Source organism: Mchenga conophoros, linkage group LG3 (assembly GCF_057382185.1).
Source record: "Mchenga conophoros isolate Kocher_MC1m ecotype Shallow Benthic linkage group LG3, M_conophoros_male_GT1.1, whole genome shotgun sequence".
Taxonomy (NCBI): domain Eukaryota; kingdom Metazoa; phylum Chordata; class Actinopteri; order Cichliformes; family Cichlidae; genus Mchenga; species Mchenga conophoros.
Window position 1 is genome coordinate 39,833,843 of NC_140528.1, and position 14,897 is coordinate 39,848,739.

A 14,897-nucleotide genomic window follows, 5' to 3' on the forward strand; every position below is an offset into this window, starting at 1 on the left:
CAGAGGAAGAGGGCGGGCTTTACTTGGTGTCAGTGACAGAAATGAAAAGAAGCTCAAATGAGTGAGAAGGACGATGAAGGAAACATCTGTGCTGTGTCTGCTCTGTAAGTAGAATCTCTGTGTTTGTTTGAATTCTTCTACTTTGACTGTCTGCTCTCCTGATAACTGATGATGGAGGAGAAGACATGAAAAACAAATCAGGCTGAATTCAAGTTCAAAACACCATGAGGACCAACTGCAGGTCTGAACTGACTCTTTATCTTTGCTCAGGAGTCGAGGAAACACTGTAACTTAGCAGCGTCATTAATATCAAGTTAGTGGTGAAAAAAACAACTTATATGTGTTAAGAAATGTTAAAAAACACAGAATGCAAAGCATTAGCAGATATGTTTAATAGAGCACACATAGAGGTTTTCTGCGGTTTGTGTGGAGTTGTTCTTTATGTTCAGCTCAAATCAACCTGAGTGTCATTTCTCTTTAGTTCTGATCTCACTGCTGAGCTGCACAACAAACCAAGGTCAGTAAAAAAATGAAACAACCTTTTATGAAGCACTGACATTGCAGACCAAAATTGTGCACATCACTATCCCCTTTGCTGTCACTGGGTCATGCTCTTGGTGCATGCATGCCTAATGGCACAACTCATTCAGCCAAACAGGGTGTGAGTGTGGTAATGTTGCTGACATGGGCATCCTGTGGCTGAGAGAACAGAGCCGCCGACTGAAGTCGGAATGACTTTTTCAGTCACTGGAGAATTTGAGTGTGATTAAGCAGGTCAAGAAAGGTCACTAGAAATGGCATCATACAGCACTTGACCTCACCCCCAGTGCTATCCCAGTCTGTTTTATTAAGGACATCAGCGGGTGCTAGTCTCCCTTTACTTTATCATAATGGTGGCAATCCATCAGTACACCATTTAGTGAGGCTGAAAAAGAGATGAATAACATGATGAGCTCTCTGATTACATAGAGAGTATCAGCAAGAGACCTGAGCGAGCTCTAGTAGCCACACCGGAGTACTCCAAAGCAGCTGCTGGCACTGACTGTAATCCAGTATTCGGCACGCATAACATGAAGACCTGTTCTCTCTTAGGACAACAGCTTGTTGTCCAAATTAAATTTAAATATCTGCGTCTCATCACCCCGACGCTTTATGGCTCCAGCGTAAATCCACTGTGGTCCTGCCGGAGTCCGCTTGAGTTGTTATTACAAAGTGACATGGCAGCATCAAGCTCCAAGTGAGACCAGGAATATATAGGTCTGCTCCAGCTTTCCTGAGCTAGGAAAGAAGGTGACTGGACTTAGATGAAGACATTTTACCTCTCATCCAAGAGGCTTCTTAAGTTATAAAAACCAGCAGGTGAAGAGTCTCAGATATTTAAACCCTGTTAGTCTTCAACACTGGTAATAAACAGAAATACAACGCTTAGGTGGTGGACTAAGTTATTCAAGTTGTTTACAATCAATCAAAAATAAATGTGTTTTATCTAAAAAAGTTTGCCACACATCAAAGATCTTATTAAGTTTATCCTCTAATACAGGGGTGTTGAACTCAAGGCCTCGAGGGCTGGTGTCCTGCAGGTTTTAGATCTCACACTGGGTCAACACACCTGAATCAAATGATTAGTTCATTACCAGGCCTCTGGAGAACTTCAAGAGATGTTGAGGAGGTCGTTTAGCCATTTGAATCAGCTGTGTTGGATCAAGGACACATTTAAAACCTGCAGGACACCGGCCCTCGAGGCCTGGAGTTCGACACCTGCTCTAATATATAGCTGATCCTCTCCATGTGCAGCAGAGCAGTCAGTTCTCTTAGCCACATTTTAATTGAGGTACAATGTCAGACTGTTGAGCTCGAAGAGTTTTCTTCTTCTTCGGTCATGTTCTCTTAATAATGCACACACTTGGTGGTTGATTACTTTCCCCGTTTCTTTAATTGTTAGCAACACAGGAGGGAAAACCATACATTACTTCAGCAGTTCGCGCTTCGGAACAACAGGAACAGGAAGTGAAGTAATCTATAATCACCACAATAAAATCATTTTCAAAATAAAATGACAATCAGAAAACGTCTTTCACAACATAAAATAAATTAATATATTTACTCATGAGAACACAAATCTAACACAGACTTCCAGAGAATTATTATATGTGTTTCGTAGCAATTACCATTCTGAACAAAACTGTAGTTTGTGCAGCAGAGCTATAGAAGAGAAGAGGAAGAGCCAAACAACACAGTTACTGGGTCCGGCTCTGATGTGCAGTTGTACATATCAGAGAACAATTTAAAGATATCCAGCCAGTAATTATACAATTTGGGGCATGTCCAAAATTGATGCATAAGACAGCCTTCTTCAAGTTTACAACGATCACGTATCGGACCAATAGAAGGAAAAATCCTCTGCAATTTATGACCTGGATGACTGAGAACCTTCACAGACACTCTGCAATTTAGTTTTTGGATATTGAAGACTGTGAAGCACTTTGAATTGAAATTACTGGTGTTTATAGAGCAAGAGTGGATCCTACACAGATTCCTCTCTCACACCTCATCTCCAATTTGCAAACCCAACTCTTCCTCCGATGCCGTCTTCAAACAGTGAGATTTAATATTCAAATATCCTGAAAAAGCGTTCACAAAGCCAGAAACCAACTTTCTAGAACCCGGGAAACCAAAGAAATGAAAAAATTGGTCCCTCTTCCTGAAAAGATAATTAAATTTTGTGTTGTACAGTTATTTCATTTTTAACCTTAATTTTTTATATTTTATTCCTTCCTAGTTAAATTTACACTTTAATTTTTCATATTTATTTCCTATCTTATTCATAGCCCTTTCCTTTTTTTTCTTCTTTAGGTCACGAGCAGTTGTCTAAGCATTTCACTGCATATTGTACTGTGTATGACTGTGTACGTGACAAATAAAACTTTGAATTTACGGATGTCGAACATAGTTTCTCATCTGTAAATAATGAAGAAAAAATGTGACGCAGGGAGAGAGCTTGTTCTGCAACTGGGGAAATGACACAAATTTCCTGTTAATATCTCTCTTTATCTGATCTAAACATGAGGGTGGAAATGCATTATTACAATATATTGGAGTATGGATCAAGTTTCTGGTAGAGCGCAGCCTTTTTTTTGATCTGACTAAAGATTTTAGCGAAGTTCGAAGCTATAAAATTATTGACCTTGGTTCGTGTATTTGAAGATGAAAAGAGAAGAGCTGGAATGGAACTATTATCAACCCCACCACTCTCTATGACCACCCAAGGGAGGGTATTAGCAGACTTGACCTTTTTGTACCATTCCTGCCAATAAGCAAACGTTTTGGCATTTGATTTGATATACCTTTATTAGTCCCACAAGGGGAAATTTCACAAGGCTGCCGACCTATTGCACGCAATGGTGGCGCCATCTTACCCTCTGACCATACATACATTACACAAACATCACATGGGGAAGAGAGGTCAGAGAGGTATAACAATGGAAAATGCACCACATGAGGAAAGATAAGGAGAAAAAATAACTCCCCCCAGACTGAGCTCCAACAGGGAGATCAGTTTGAGAACAGAAAAAAACACCTCTGCACATAGCACATGAAAAACTCTTAATACACCAAAGAAACACATGACAAGCAACAGGGGTGGGTAAAGGGTGCAGCATCAGAAGGGAATAAGCATCGAAGGCGTTTGGAAAGGGAGGGGGGATGAGTGTGTGCATATCAGTGTATGTGTGCGTGTCCATAGTTCAGCTGAGACAGTGTCCTTCACCCTGCCAGGCTAAGTAAACAGTCTTCCAGCCAACCCAGGTGGCCTTGCATGGAATGGGAAGGAACAGACTAAACACAGTCGTTATCAGGGTGTTGTTGTTCAGCTCCAGCCTTGCAGCTGGCGCCAAAGGGGGTATCTGCATAAGTGATGGTATTTTTTACTTTAGTGTGAACAGCTCATATGAATTTCAAAGCAGTTCTACAGTCCAACACTGGTCTCTCAATCTCCCGTTGGAGAGCCGCGAGCTTCGCCATACTTGCGTTCTGTGATGTTGTCATTTCTTGTGCTCAAGGAGCCGATTTCTGAGAACTCACGGCAGTGTGCCTCCCCGAGATGTCATCCAATTTGCGCCCAGAGATGTTATTCCGGGCTAGCCCTTCTGAGATGTATCCAGTCTGCAGTCAGCGATCTTATTCTGAATATTCAAAGCAGCCGTAGCCTCTCCAAGATCTTATCCGTGCTGACTCAATGAGCCCATTTTGAGAAACTCACGCCTCTTCCCATCGTTTTAATCCCAGCGGGCAGCCTTGTGGGGGTTTGAACAGCCGGTTCCACTTTCTTAATTCTTCGATAAGTCAGGTCCAAGCCAGCTCCGATCAGCAATCATGGTTCCGAATAGGTAGATATCTTCAGCACTCAGGCTCACCCAAGCCCAAACTTCTCGTTGAGAAAGGGGTGTCAATTGCATTTAGGGACCAGTTGATCAAATCCACAATTCCTCTTTTAGGTTTTAGAGAACAGACTGTGAGAGAATGTTCCAGAGAAAAGTGCGACCGCCTTCATCAAGAGCAAGAGCAGTGCAAATTTGCAACCCAATAATAAAATAATAATAAATATAAAATAAAAATATAAAAAAAATAACAAAAATAACAAAACTGAAAATGTGGCAGACCAAATCCACCCTCATCTTTAGACTTACATAGATGAGCTTTTGATATTCTATAAGTTTTCAAGCCCCAGACAAATGATAATACCACTGAGATGATCAATTTGAAAAACTGTTTATTCAAAAAGATTTAGGGAGAGAAACCATTTTAATTGCATTGATGCGTCCCACCAAGGAACTAATAACTAATTAGAAGCATAATAACACCCAGGTATTTCACACTGTCTATAATTTTAAAAGTTAAAGTTTTCAAAAAGTCAACATCCAGGTTTGCAGTTAAAGTCACAAATTCACTCTTCTGCCAGTTAATTGTATAACCTGAGATTTCCCCAAATGACCTCACCAGGTCTAAAAGTACAGGAACAGATCGCTCAGGATTCGACAGGAACAAAATAACATCATCACCGACCTAAGACCCCGTTAGTCTTTAACAGGGTCTTAGGTCAGTGCATGTTAAAGTAAAATTCACAGGGATGGGATAACCCAAGGTTTCCCAGGATAAACTGGCCCTAAGCATCACTGCCTTCTTCTGATAGTGCATCCTGGAGTGCTATTATCCTTCTGGGAATATTTTATTTTCATAAATAAAGGCAAACAGATCTGCCTCTACCTGCATCTATGAGTTGGAGGTTCTTCCATTTGGTATCACCAATAGCAAGGCCCAAAGCAAAGTGTTGGATTCAGTGGATGGACTCTGCCACTCAGACACTTTTGGATACAAATACTGCCCACATGATCCCCTTGTACCTACATGCACTAAATAATATCTATACAGGTCTTTCACATCTCTGGGCTTCATCCTTCCCTTTATCCCTGAGGCCAAGATCTCAGTGGAAGACATGTGGAGGAGACCCAGAACGTGGGATTGTCCAGTGCTGTCAGAAGCAGAGCTGCAGATGTGGACTTGAAGGCAGTTAGAACACCTAAAGCAGATATCCCTCCCTGACTGCTATATCAGCTCAGTTGCTTTTATGTGTAGAGAAGACCAATGCGAGACAAGTAGATGCCTCATATCTAACTGCATGATTAAGAGTGGCTCCAAAGAATCAGAAATCCATGCCAAGCCAAAGTTTTGCAGCACTTACTTTCTCCCCTCTACTGAATATTGGGCAACAGAGATCCTATAACAAGCCCAGTGGGCCTCTGAGGAAACATAGTGGAAATCGTAGGTGTATGATGATTCAGGGCAGAAGGACACTGCAACTCGGTAACATTGTTATGATGGTAGACTCTGTCTAGCCATGAGCACTTTGGCCAGTGAGCCATGTCACCACCTTGCACCTTGGTGGCAGGCAAAATTTTTATCAGGACTGATAATTCACCCCAAAACCTCAAATACACACACACATACACATTATGTAATTGTTCTCATGTCTCAAGTATTTAGTTGTTTACTTTTAGTAAATAACTAAATACAAACTAATTTTAATGCAACATTATTTTCACTGTTGTTTCATCATAAGACAAACATAACAGATCATACAACTTTCATTTTAACCCTCACAGCTCGTCTGACTGTGAGTCCCAGCAGCTCTCAGTTCTTTAAAAGAGACTTTGTGTCTCTGAGCTGTGAGGAGGACGACAGCTCTGCTGAATGGACTCTGAGGAGAAACACAAGCACACGACAGAGGACTCAGTGTGGAGATGGGTGGGGAGAACCAGCTGGTTCTTCATGTAACATCACGGTTTACCAATCATACAGTGGAGTTTACTGGTGTGAGTCCAGAGAGGGTCCCATCAGTAACATGGTTAACCTGACAGTCACTGGTAAGCTGAGTGTGTGGAGTTAGTGTTGATGAAGCTGTGTGTAAATGGATGAAATGCTGTAGTTTGTCTCTGTGTTGAGGTGGATCAGTGATCCTGCAGAGTCCTGTCCTCCCTGTGATGGAGGGAGATGACGTCACTCTGCTCTGTAAAACAAAGACCACTCCCTCCAACCTCCCAGCTGCTTTCTATAAAGATGGCTCCCTCATCAGGAAGCAGCCTACAGGTCACATGACCATCCAGCATGTTTCCAGGTCTGATGAAGGCCTCTACAAGTGTGACATCAGCGGTCATGGAGAGTCTCCATCCAGCTGGATCACTGTCACAGGTGACACACTCACCTGTCTGTGTTTCTGCAGCTTTCAACATTCACAATGTGACGACAACTTAGTGACTGTTTGCTTTATTTTAGGGGAACACACCACCACACCTCCACCTACATCCACACCTCCACCTACATCCACACCTCCTCCTACATCCACACCTCCTCTTGGTTCCACCTCCATCACTCGTCCTCCATCACTCTCTCCTGCTGTTTTCTCTGTGTTGTCATCTGTTGGATCAGCCTGTGTTGCGGTTCTACTGGTGTTACTGGTTCTGCTGGTAAGACGATGTGTTCACAGTAAACCTGCAGGTGAGTCTCAGACTAATAGAATAAAGTTCACATTCATTATGATTACACAGAGACAGCACAGCAATGTACTGTAGGTACTTCCTGATCTTACATCCATGGTTTTCTTTTGCTGAATAATGTGCACAGTCATTATTTCTGGACATTGTAAAATGTAGAAATGATTTTTCTAAATAATTTCCTTACATTTTTAACAATTAAATTCTGTACAGTACATTAAATACAGTAAATTGTTCTTTTTTTAAAAATAATTTCAGAAGGACAAGAAAACACTTTAGAAAATGAAGTCATTGATGACATCATATACAGTGAGATCAAAACATCACACTGTCCGCAGCAGCCAATCAGACAAAGCAGAGGTAATATTGGTCTCGTCTTCTTTTTGTTTGTTTTTGTAGTAGCTTCCGGGGTGGGGACAAGATTACTTTGGTTTTTGAAGTATATACAAATTTAAATATTCCGTAATTTCAGGAGACTGTGAAGACATGAGATAATGAATAAAGAAACTATTTTTGCCATTTCTTTGTCACAAGTGGGTACCTCCACCTGTTTTCAAAGTGTTGTAGGGGATACCATTTCCCAATCAAACCAATTGTCTTCCACTTACCCAGACACTGTGTTAACCACTCCACTAAGGAAACAAAGACATTTTGAGAAAGCTATTACTATGAAACAAATCTAAATAACGTTTTTAAATAGTTCTCAATCAACAGTTATTTTTGGAAACAAATGAGCAACATTATGACCATTTCAGCTTTTTGTAAAGTTATCAGCTAATGTTAGCTAGCTTGGTTTTAAATCCGCTTCCGTGAACTGTATGAGAGCATCACAGAGACACAAACATCCTAGATGCTAACTCACCAATACTGGAGCTCAGTGTTCTTGTACAATTTACCCCAAAACAGCCATATTACTGTACAGACTTACATTAAAATGCCCCCAAAACCTCCAACAGCACAGCCACAGTCTCAGGGATCCAGTTTTGGGATAATGAGCTGAGGTGAAGGCTAACAGACAGCTAGCAGCTACAGGCAGCTTTCCCTGCCAGTCAAAAGGCCACGCCCCTAATAATGCAAACGTTAAGCCTTAATGTAATTACAACTCTGTTGCTTGTGAAGCTCGCACACAAGAATTTCACTCAAATGTGCTGTACCAATGTACCTGCACATGTGATGTGACAATAAAAGTGATTTGATTTGATTTGGATTATAGCAGGCAAACCTTGAAATCTTTCTGGGATTTCCTTATCTGGGTGACTCAGGAGGTAGTCCACACACTACAACACGACAACCACCAAAGGGAGATCATTTTGACTCCATCCTGCAACAGTTGCAGCACTGCTACTTTTCTACTCTAGAACAGTAGAAAACCATTTCATAAGTAGAAGTAAGCCTACACATTTTAACATCACATTTGGAGCCTCAAGTGAACATTTAACATTTGTGAACATTTGACATTTATTCAATTCAGTTCTGTTGCATCTTTAAAAATTAAAAATGAAATAACTGAGACTTACAATGGAGTATCGTTGCAAATGGTTTACTGAACCTTCTTTTCAGCGCATGTACAGAACATCAGTATCCATTTTCTACTGCCTCCTACAGGACACACTCTTCTTCCACTTCCTTACAACATTAATGTAACACAGAACCAATACTGCCTCTCCTGGCATTACCATTGTAACGACACACTCATTCTCATTCTGCTTCTTTCAGATGAATAACAGGAACTTAGGATGTAGGTATCTATGAATAATAACTATTATGCATACTCATATATTTATATAACCAACTAATTTCTTGATGCGATACCACAAGTTCAAAGCCTTTATTGTCATTGCATTTGGAAATGCAACAGAATGTGACATAACTGAACGATTAAACTTGTTTTTAAACCTTGTTTCGGAACAAAGTCGCAAACAATTATAATTGTGTGTCCACAAGAGAATTCGTACATGCACCATTTATTGGCATACATCCATTTTCTCCTGCTTCTCTTGGTCCAGACTGCAAAGATAACAAGACCTCTCTCTCTGGAGCCACCTCCTTTAACTCTTGTAAAGGAATTCCAAGCCAAGCCAACAGAAAGACAAAATCTCTCACAGAGAAATTATCTCTCCACCATGTTTTGAGTTTATTCCAAGGTCTCAAAGCCTCCAAGGGAACAGCCAACTTAGCAATGAAGATACAGAACATGGTCCAGTCAAACTTGGTGTCCCCAGCTTCTTTGAACAGAAACATCTAGGTTTGATTTCTCTAAAAGGAGGACAGATCAATTTATTTAACTGGAATAACTAAGTAATAATAAGTTACCTCAAGGGCCAGTGTTTACCCACTGGAAACATGTTGCTTAAATATGATGATATTAAGAAGGTCCGTGGTTGGGCAGCTCATGGGATTCATCAGTGTACAAATTAAAACCTCCAATTAGAATCACTTGCAGCCTTAAAGTACGCAGCCCCAACGATCCTCAAGGGCCGCGTACTTGAGGATCGCTAAGGCCGGAAGTGCGAGGTTTGTGTAATGGGACGGTCTAGCCTCCGTTGCGCTGCCCAGGTTGCCTAGCAACCATGATACTAACAGCTGGAAACGTGTCATACAGCTTTGTTTGACAGAAATGAAGGAGAAAATCATTTGTTCATTTCTTTCTTTGTTGCTACATGAGCTTTGATCATTCTCTGCAGGATTAAGCTCAGCGATTGAACGGCGTATATTTTAAAGTAAAGGCTTTAAAACCAAGTTAGTACAAACGTCACTAATGTCACATAACTTTGCCGACATGTGGCCAACAGTAATGTTTTAATGTTCTTCGTTATTAAATATTTGCACATAAATAAGTGACATAATATTCAGTACTTACTTAAAGTTTACTCTTCGGCCGCCCCTCATCCACCGTTTTTTTTTCCGGTAAAATCATCCACACCCACCGCCACGCTATGCATTCTGGGATATGTTGGGCCACAAAGTCTACACTGCCACAGCCTTAAAATTCAGGGAAATGAAAGACGCATTTCAGGGCCGCATTTCGAGCAGCCTTTGAATCGGGACAGCCTTTGTCGCGCGCCGCTGTGACGCAATCGGCCTTGAAATGCGTACTTTAAGGCTGCAGACCCTGAATTGGGATACAGCCCATGACACATGGCCTGACATGTAAGGAGTTCCAGTTTACATTCACCAGCCACTTTTGTGCAGCTTACTAGTATGTGGTTGGACAAAAGTTTTTATTTATTCTAAATAACGTTATTTGAATGTGTCACTGTTACAGGTAACAGGAAGCATCCATGGACAACTATACATGTGTCCGTAGGAGATGCAGCTTGTTGGTGCTGAATGAGCCATCGTTATTCATTCCACTTCAGACTTTATGACAGATATGTCAGATCATTACATGTTCTCTCGTCACATAGACAACTGCTATAATAATAAATCTACAATGTTCCAAAAGAGTGGTGTAATCAGCACTACCTTGACTTGTGACTAGTGATCGTATATCTTAAATGCCAAAATGAATGACACCCCTCCCCCCAAAAATAACAGCTTATTTGGTTTCATCATTTTCACTTTAAACTTCTGCATGACAGTCCACGCTTTAATGATTCCAATTATCTATAGGAAGCCTTCTTTAGTTTGATGAAGAATACTCAGCTTGTTGTTAGAATACGTTTGCTTTGTGCTCTGTGGTGAAATGTGTCACTTTGCACTGAGAGAAAATGGCAGCTTTGTGGTTGCTCACCTTCAGTTTTCACACAAACATCACGCAGATCGTTGTCATCTGTTAGCGTTTCTCTGCAGAGGTGTTAAGAAGTTGGAAAAAAACTGTGAAAAGCTTCTGATGTTTGTAAAGGTTGGGACTTATTTTCTTCATAAACAAGTATAAATAACATTTTGCTATAGCAACTATTTAATACTATTCCATTACTACTACTATTGTATCTGCAGCAACTAGGAAGGCGCCACTTATGGACAAACACACATCAGATCAAAGAGGCCCAGAAGTACGGCTGCTCTTTAACTTTGAACAGTGCTGAATGTTAGTTGGTAGCTAAACCAGCCTGACTCAAGCTCAGGATATTAAACTTCTAATCTCAGAAAGAAACCTTCCCAACACTATCTTTATCTGCACACAGGTTCTTATCTATATAGCACCAAATCACAACAACAGTCGCCTCAAGGTGCTTTATATTGTAAGGTAGACCCTACAATTATACATACAGAGAAAAATAGAAAAGCAAGCAGTGGGAAGGAAAAACTCCCTTTTAACAGGAAGAAACCTCCAGCAGAACCAGGCTCAGGGAGGGGCGGCCATCTGCTGCGACCAGTTGGGGTGAGAGAAGGAAGACAGGATAAAGACATGCTGTGGAAGAGAGACAGAGGTTAATAACAGATATGATTCAATGCAGAGAGGTCTGTTAACACATAGTGAGTGAGAAAGGTGACTGGAAAGGAAAAACTTGATGCATCATACGAATCTCCCAGCAGCCTACATCTATTGCAGCATAACTACGGGGGAATTCAAGGTCACCTGGTCCAGCCCTAACTATATGCTTTAGCAAAAAGGAAAGTTTTAAGCCTAACCTTAAAAATAGAGATGCTGTCTGTGTCTTGAATCCAAACTGGAAGCTGGTTCCACTGAAGAGGGGCCTGAAAACTGAAGGCTCTCCCTCCCAGTCTACTTTTAAATACTCTAGGAACAACAAGTACTGTAGGCCTGCAGAGCGAGAGCAAAGTGCTCTAACTGGGTTATGTGGTACTATAAGGTCATTAAGATAAGACGGGACCAGATCATTCTAGACCTTGACTGTGAGGAGCAGGATTTTGAATTACATTTTGCATTTAACCTCAATGGATGTGTCTATGAAGGGCCAAAAGGCTTTTTTCTTGGGGCCAGCACTGGCTTGCCTCCTCCTGTGAGAATGCCCACAATCCCTTTGGATGTCCCGACATATCCACCCTTTTACGAAGGTCTTGGCTGTCTTCACACTCACTGGCCAGTGGCAGTCCATCGACTCCACCTTTCTAATTAGAAGCCACAGTACCACCTGCTCCAGGATCTAACTGTAGCATGTCCGTTCCTTCCTCAGCCATTCCCGTTTGCAGCTCCCTGATTGCTACATTCTTCATCTTTTGTTTGTAGGAGAAGGGTCACTTCCCCACTTTCAGACAAGAGCTGCAAAGGTGGTGACAGTAGTTCTTGAGAATAGCCAAAGTGATCCAGCACAGCATTATGGACTTCCAAAAGATACTGACAGTAGGCTGAGCACTGGTATCTGGGCCTCCCGAGACAGCAGAGGAAGTAACCACACCGCCCATTGTGCTTCCAGACATTTACATGCCACTTGCATGGCCTCAAACAAGCCTAGAAATCACTGTAGGTAATCTGCAGGGATACAATGTGCTACTGCCTACTCTTGATGCTCTGCCGTGATTTCGGCCAGGGCTTGCACTGGCTGTACAACCTCAGTCCAACATAGTTCTGTGTGTTGGGTGAAGTTGGGCACCACTGTAGTACTATGTTGCTAGCGTGAATTCCAGACACAAAGTCAGAGTTCATGTGTTTTATTTTTATGTTGCCACAGTTTATAGCAATTGTCTTTTCAGACATTAACTTGATTAGTTCAGCAACATTTCAGCGTACTCCAACACACACACACATTAAAAAAAAACAGTTATTAGCAAACAATGAAGATATTTCGTGCATCACAAGTAGCCGTACGTTTAAGTGTGAATGCACTTGTACACTCAAAACGGCAGGTGTAAGTGGAAATAAATAATTTGGGATTGGCATGGTCCTGGTTTTGTAGCCATGGTTCTGAGTTGAACTTGTGAATTTTTGATTATTATTGAGTCAGTATTTAAATGTTTGTTTATGATTTACATTTATATCTTCATGCATTTCCTTAGTATTTTGAGTCTTTAGTCCTTAGTTTTAGTTATTGATCATATTAGTTTATTATTTCTCTCAGTATTTTCTGTTGCTTTCCTTAGGCTCCCTGTTGTTTAAACTGTGTGTGTGTGTGTGTGTGTCTTTGTACTCAGACTTTAACCGAGAGTCCAACGTTGTCTACTCTTCAATGAAGTAGTCCACGGGTCCAACCGCTGGTGTCTAACTGGTCCCCCAAGCACCACAGACACAGGATATGTACATGCTAAATAGATTTGTATGCAGATTTGTGTGTATTTTGCGTAATGTCTTATCTTTTATCTGCGTTTTTAAAGTGTATTTTGCTGCAAAATCAACAGTATGGTTACAAATGTTTTTAAGTCCTCAGTAAGATCACTGTTATTTATATTTTATTCATGTTTGTTACATCTTGATCTTGTTGCTGAAGTAGCAATTTAGTTCCTCTACAAGATTAATAAATGTTTGTTCTCACTTATTTTCCATGTGTGTTTCTGTGGGTTTTGCCGAGGTATCAGATGGAAAATCTGACTTGAGTTTGCTTTGGCTAACTGACACACCTCTATTCAGTGCAGAAAAGTGTGAGACTAAAGACAGCAGAAGTGTCACTCGGTAGTTTCAAATGACACTGAAAAGCTTCAGTGTGTTTGATACTGATATCTGACATTTTGCAGCTGTACTTTGAAAATATGTTGGTATAGATGTGACCCGTGGGAAGTACTACTTAATTAGTAAATGAGCCTCAGCAGGGCTGGACTGGGACAAAAAATCGGCCCGGGCATTTTGACTAGAGACCGGCCCACCAAAAATGTGACGTCATTCAGGGGTAAGACCGCAAAGGATTCTGGGAACTTGTGGCAAGAGGTACTAGCGCATGCAGGCTTTCAATTGAACTCAGTTACACAGCGATAAAAAGAAACACAAAAAATGGCAAGAAGCTGTTGTATTATTAACTGCAATAGCCGGTGTTGTGCCAAAAAGTGATTGTCTGCCAAAAACTGTTTGCTCGTATTTAAATTGCTATAAGTAACTTGTTGGGCTATAATATGTGAAACACATGTCAAATGCATCCCTCATGGATGACATAAAGTCATCTCTCCATCTCTCTCTGCTGCTCTTCTGTCTCCTCTGTCACAGACTTCTCCACTTTTGATGATAAATCAGCCTGGTGCAACATGTAAGGATTGGCACAATTTGTTAAGATTTTGAGGAGTTTGAGAAACTAACCTTAAGCATAAAATAAAATTTACTATCAGTAACTTCATAGCACCCGCCCAGCAGTATATAAACTCCGTCATGCTAGCTAGTACGCAGTACCAGTTATTCTAAGCGCCTGTAAAAAGTCAACACAACGAAAACAAACTACAACTAAACTTGGTTTATATCTGACACAGATAGGCAGCAGGTCATAACTTCTTACCTGAAGTTCAGTTCCTCTGCCACTATGACCGGCGGCCGCCTCGGGTCTCTCCTCCTCTTGCCTCCCCTTTCCCTTATCCACCTGCTGGCCTCCACCACTTGCTGATGTTGCTAAATCTGTGGAAGCTATGCCATAGCTACCGCCAAACAATTCACTTATTTTTACACATTTGGCAGCGTCTGCCTGAAGGGCTTGTTTCTTTTTGGCCCTAATCTTTTCTGCACCTCCTTTCCTTTTTTTGTTCTCCATTTTCTTTAGTTCATCTATAAGATTGCTAAACAAGGGGGAGGGTGCATCCGACCTCCTAGGCTGTAATTGGTCCAGCCCAGAGTCGATCATGACCAATTGGCCAATCCAACACCTTTCATTATTTATACCCTTCCAAAAAAAAAAATCGATCGGCCCGTAGAAACAAAAAATCGCCAGCGGCCCACCGGGCAAATGCCCGGTATGCCCGATGCCCAGTCCAGCTATGAGCCTCAGGAATATAGTCAGTTGGGGGTTGCAGAGAGGTGTGAAGAGCTCTGGTGGA

The 14,897-nt window shown here is 41.4% G+C and overlaps 1 protein-coding gene across 4 annotated transcripts; it reads left to right on the top strand.

Annotated features, from left to right (window-relative positions):
• On the top strand, nt 1–13,388 carry LOC146578597 (Fc receptor-like protein 4). 4 transcript variants are annotated; one of them, XM_085268907.1, is made up of 7 exons: nt 1–104; nt 482–517; nt 6,159–6,419; nt 6,499–6,744; nt 6,829–7,050; nt 7,305–7,406; nt 10,312–13,388. In XM_085268907.1, exons 1-7 carry the CDS (start codon nt 74–76, stop codon nt 10,374–10,376), a joined length of 963 nt encoding a protein of 320 aa, XP_085125033.1. In that variant the 5' UTR covers nt 1–73; the 3' UTR covers nt 10,377–13,388. The 4 variants fall into 4 exon arrangements, with proteins under 4 accessions (XP_085125033.1, XP_085125034.1, XP_085125036.1 ...); XM_085268908.1 differs by having other exon boundaries at nt 13,083–13,388; XM_085268910.1 differs by lacking the exon at nt 7,305–7,406 and having other exon boundaries at nt 13,083–13,388.
• Nucleotides 13,389–14,897: the final 1,509 nt, after the last annotated feature.

Coding starts and splice junctions, on each gene's coding strand:
- LOC146578597 (XM_085268907.1), top strand. CDS start 74: ATGAAGGAAACATCTGTGCTGTGTCTGCTCT. Junction 6,745..6,828: donor CAGCTGGATCACTGTCACAG/GTGACACACTCA, acceptor GCTTTATTTTAG/GGGAACACACCACCACACCT. Junction 7,051..7,304: donor TGTTCACAGTAAACCTGCAG/GTGAGTCTCAGA, acceptor AAATAATTTCAG/AAGGACAAGAAAACACTTTA.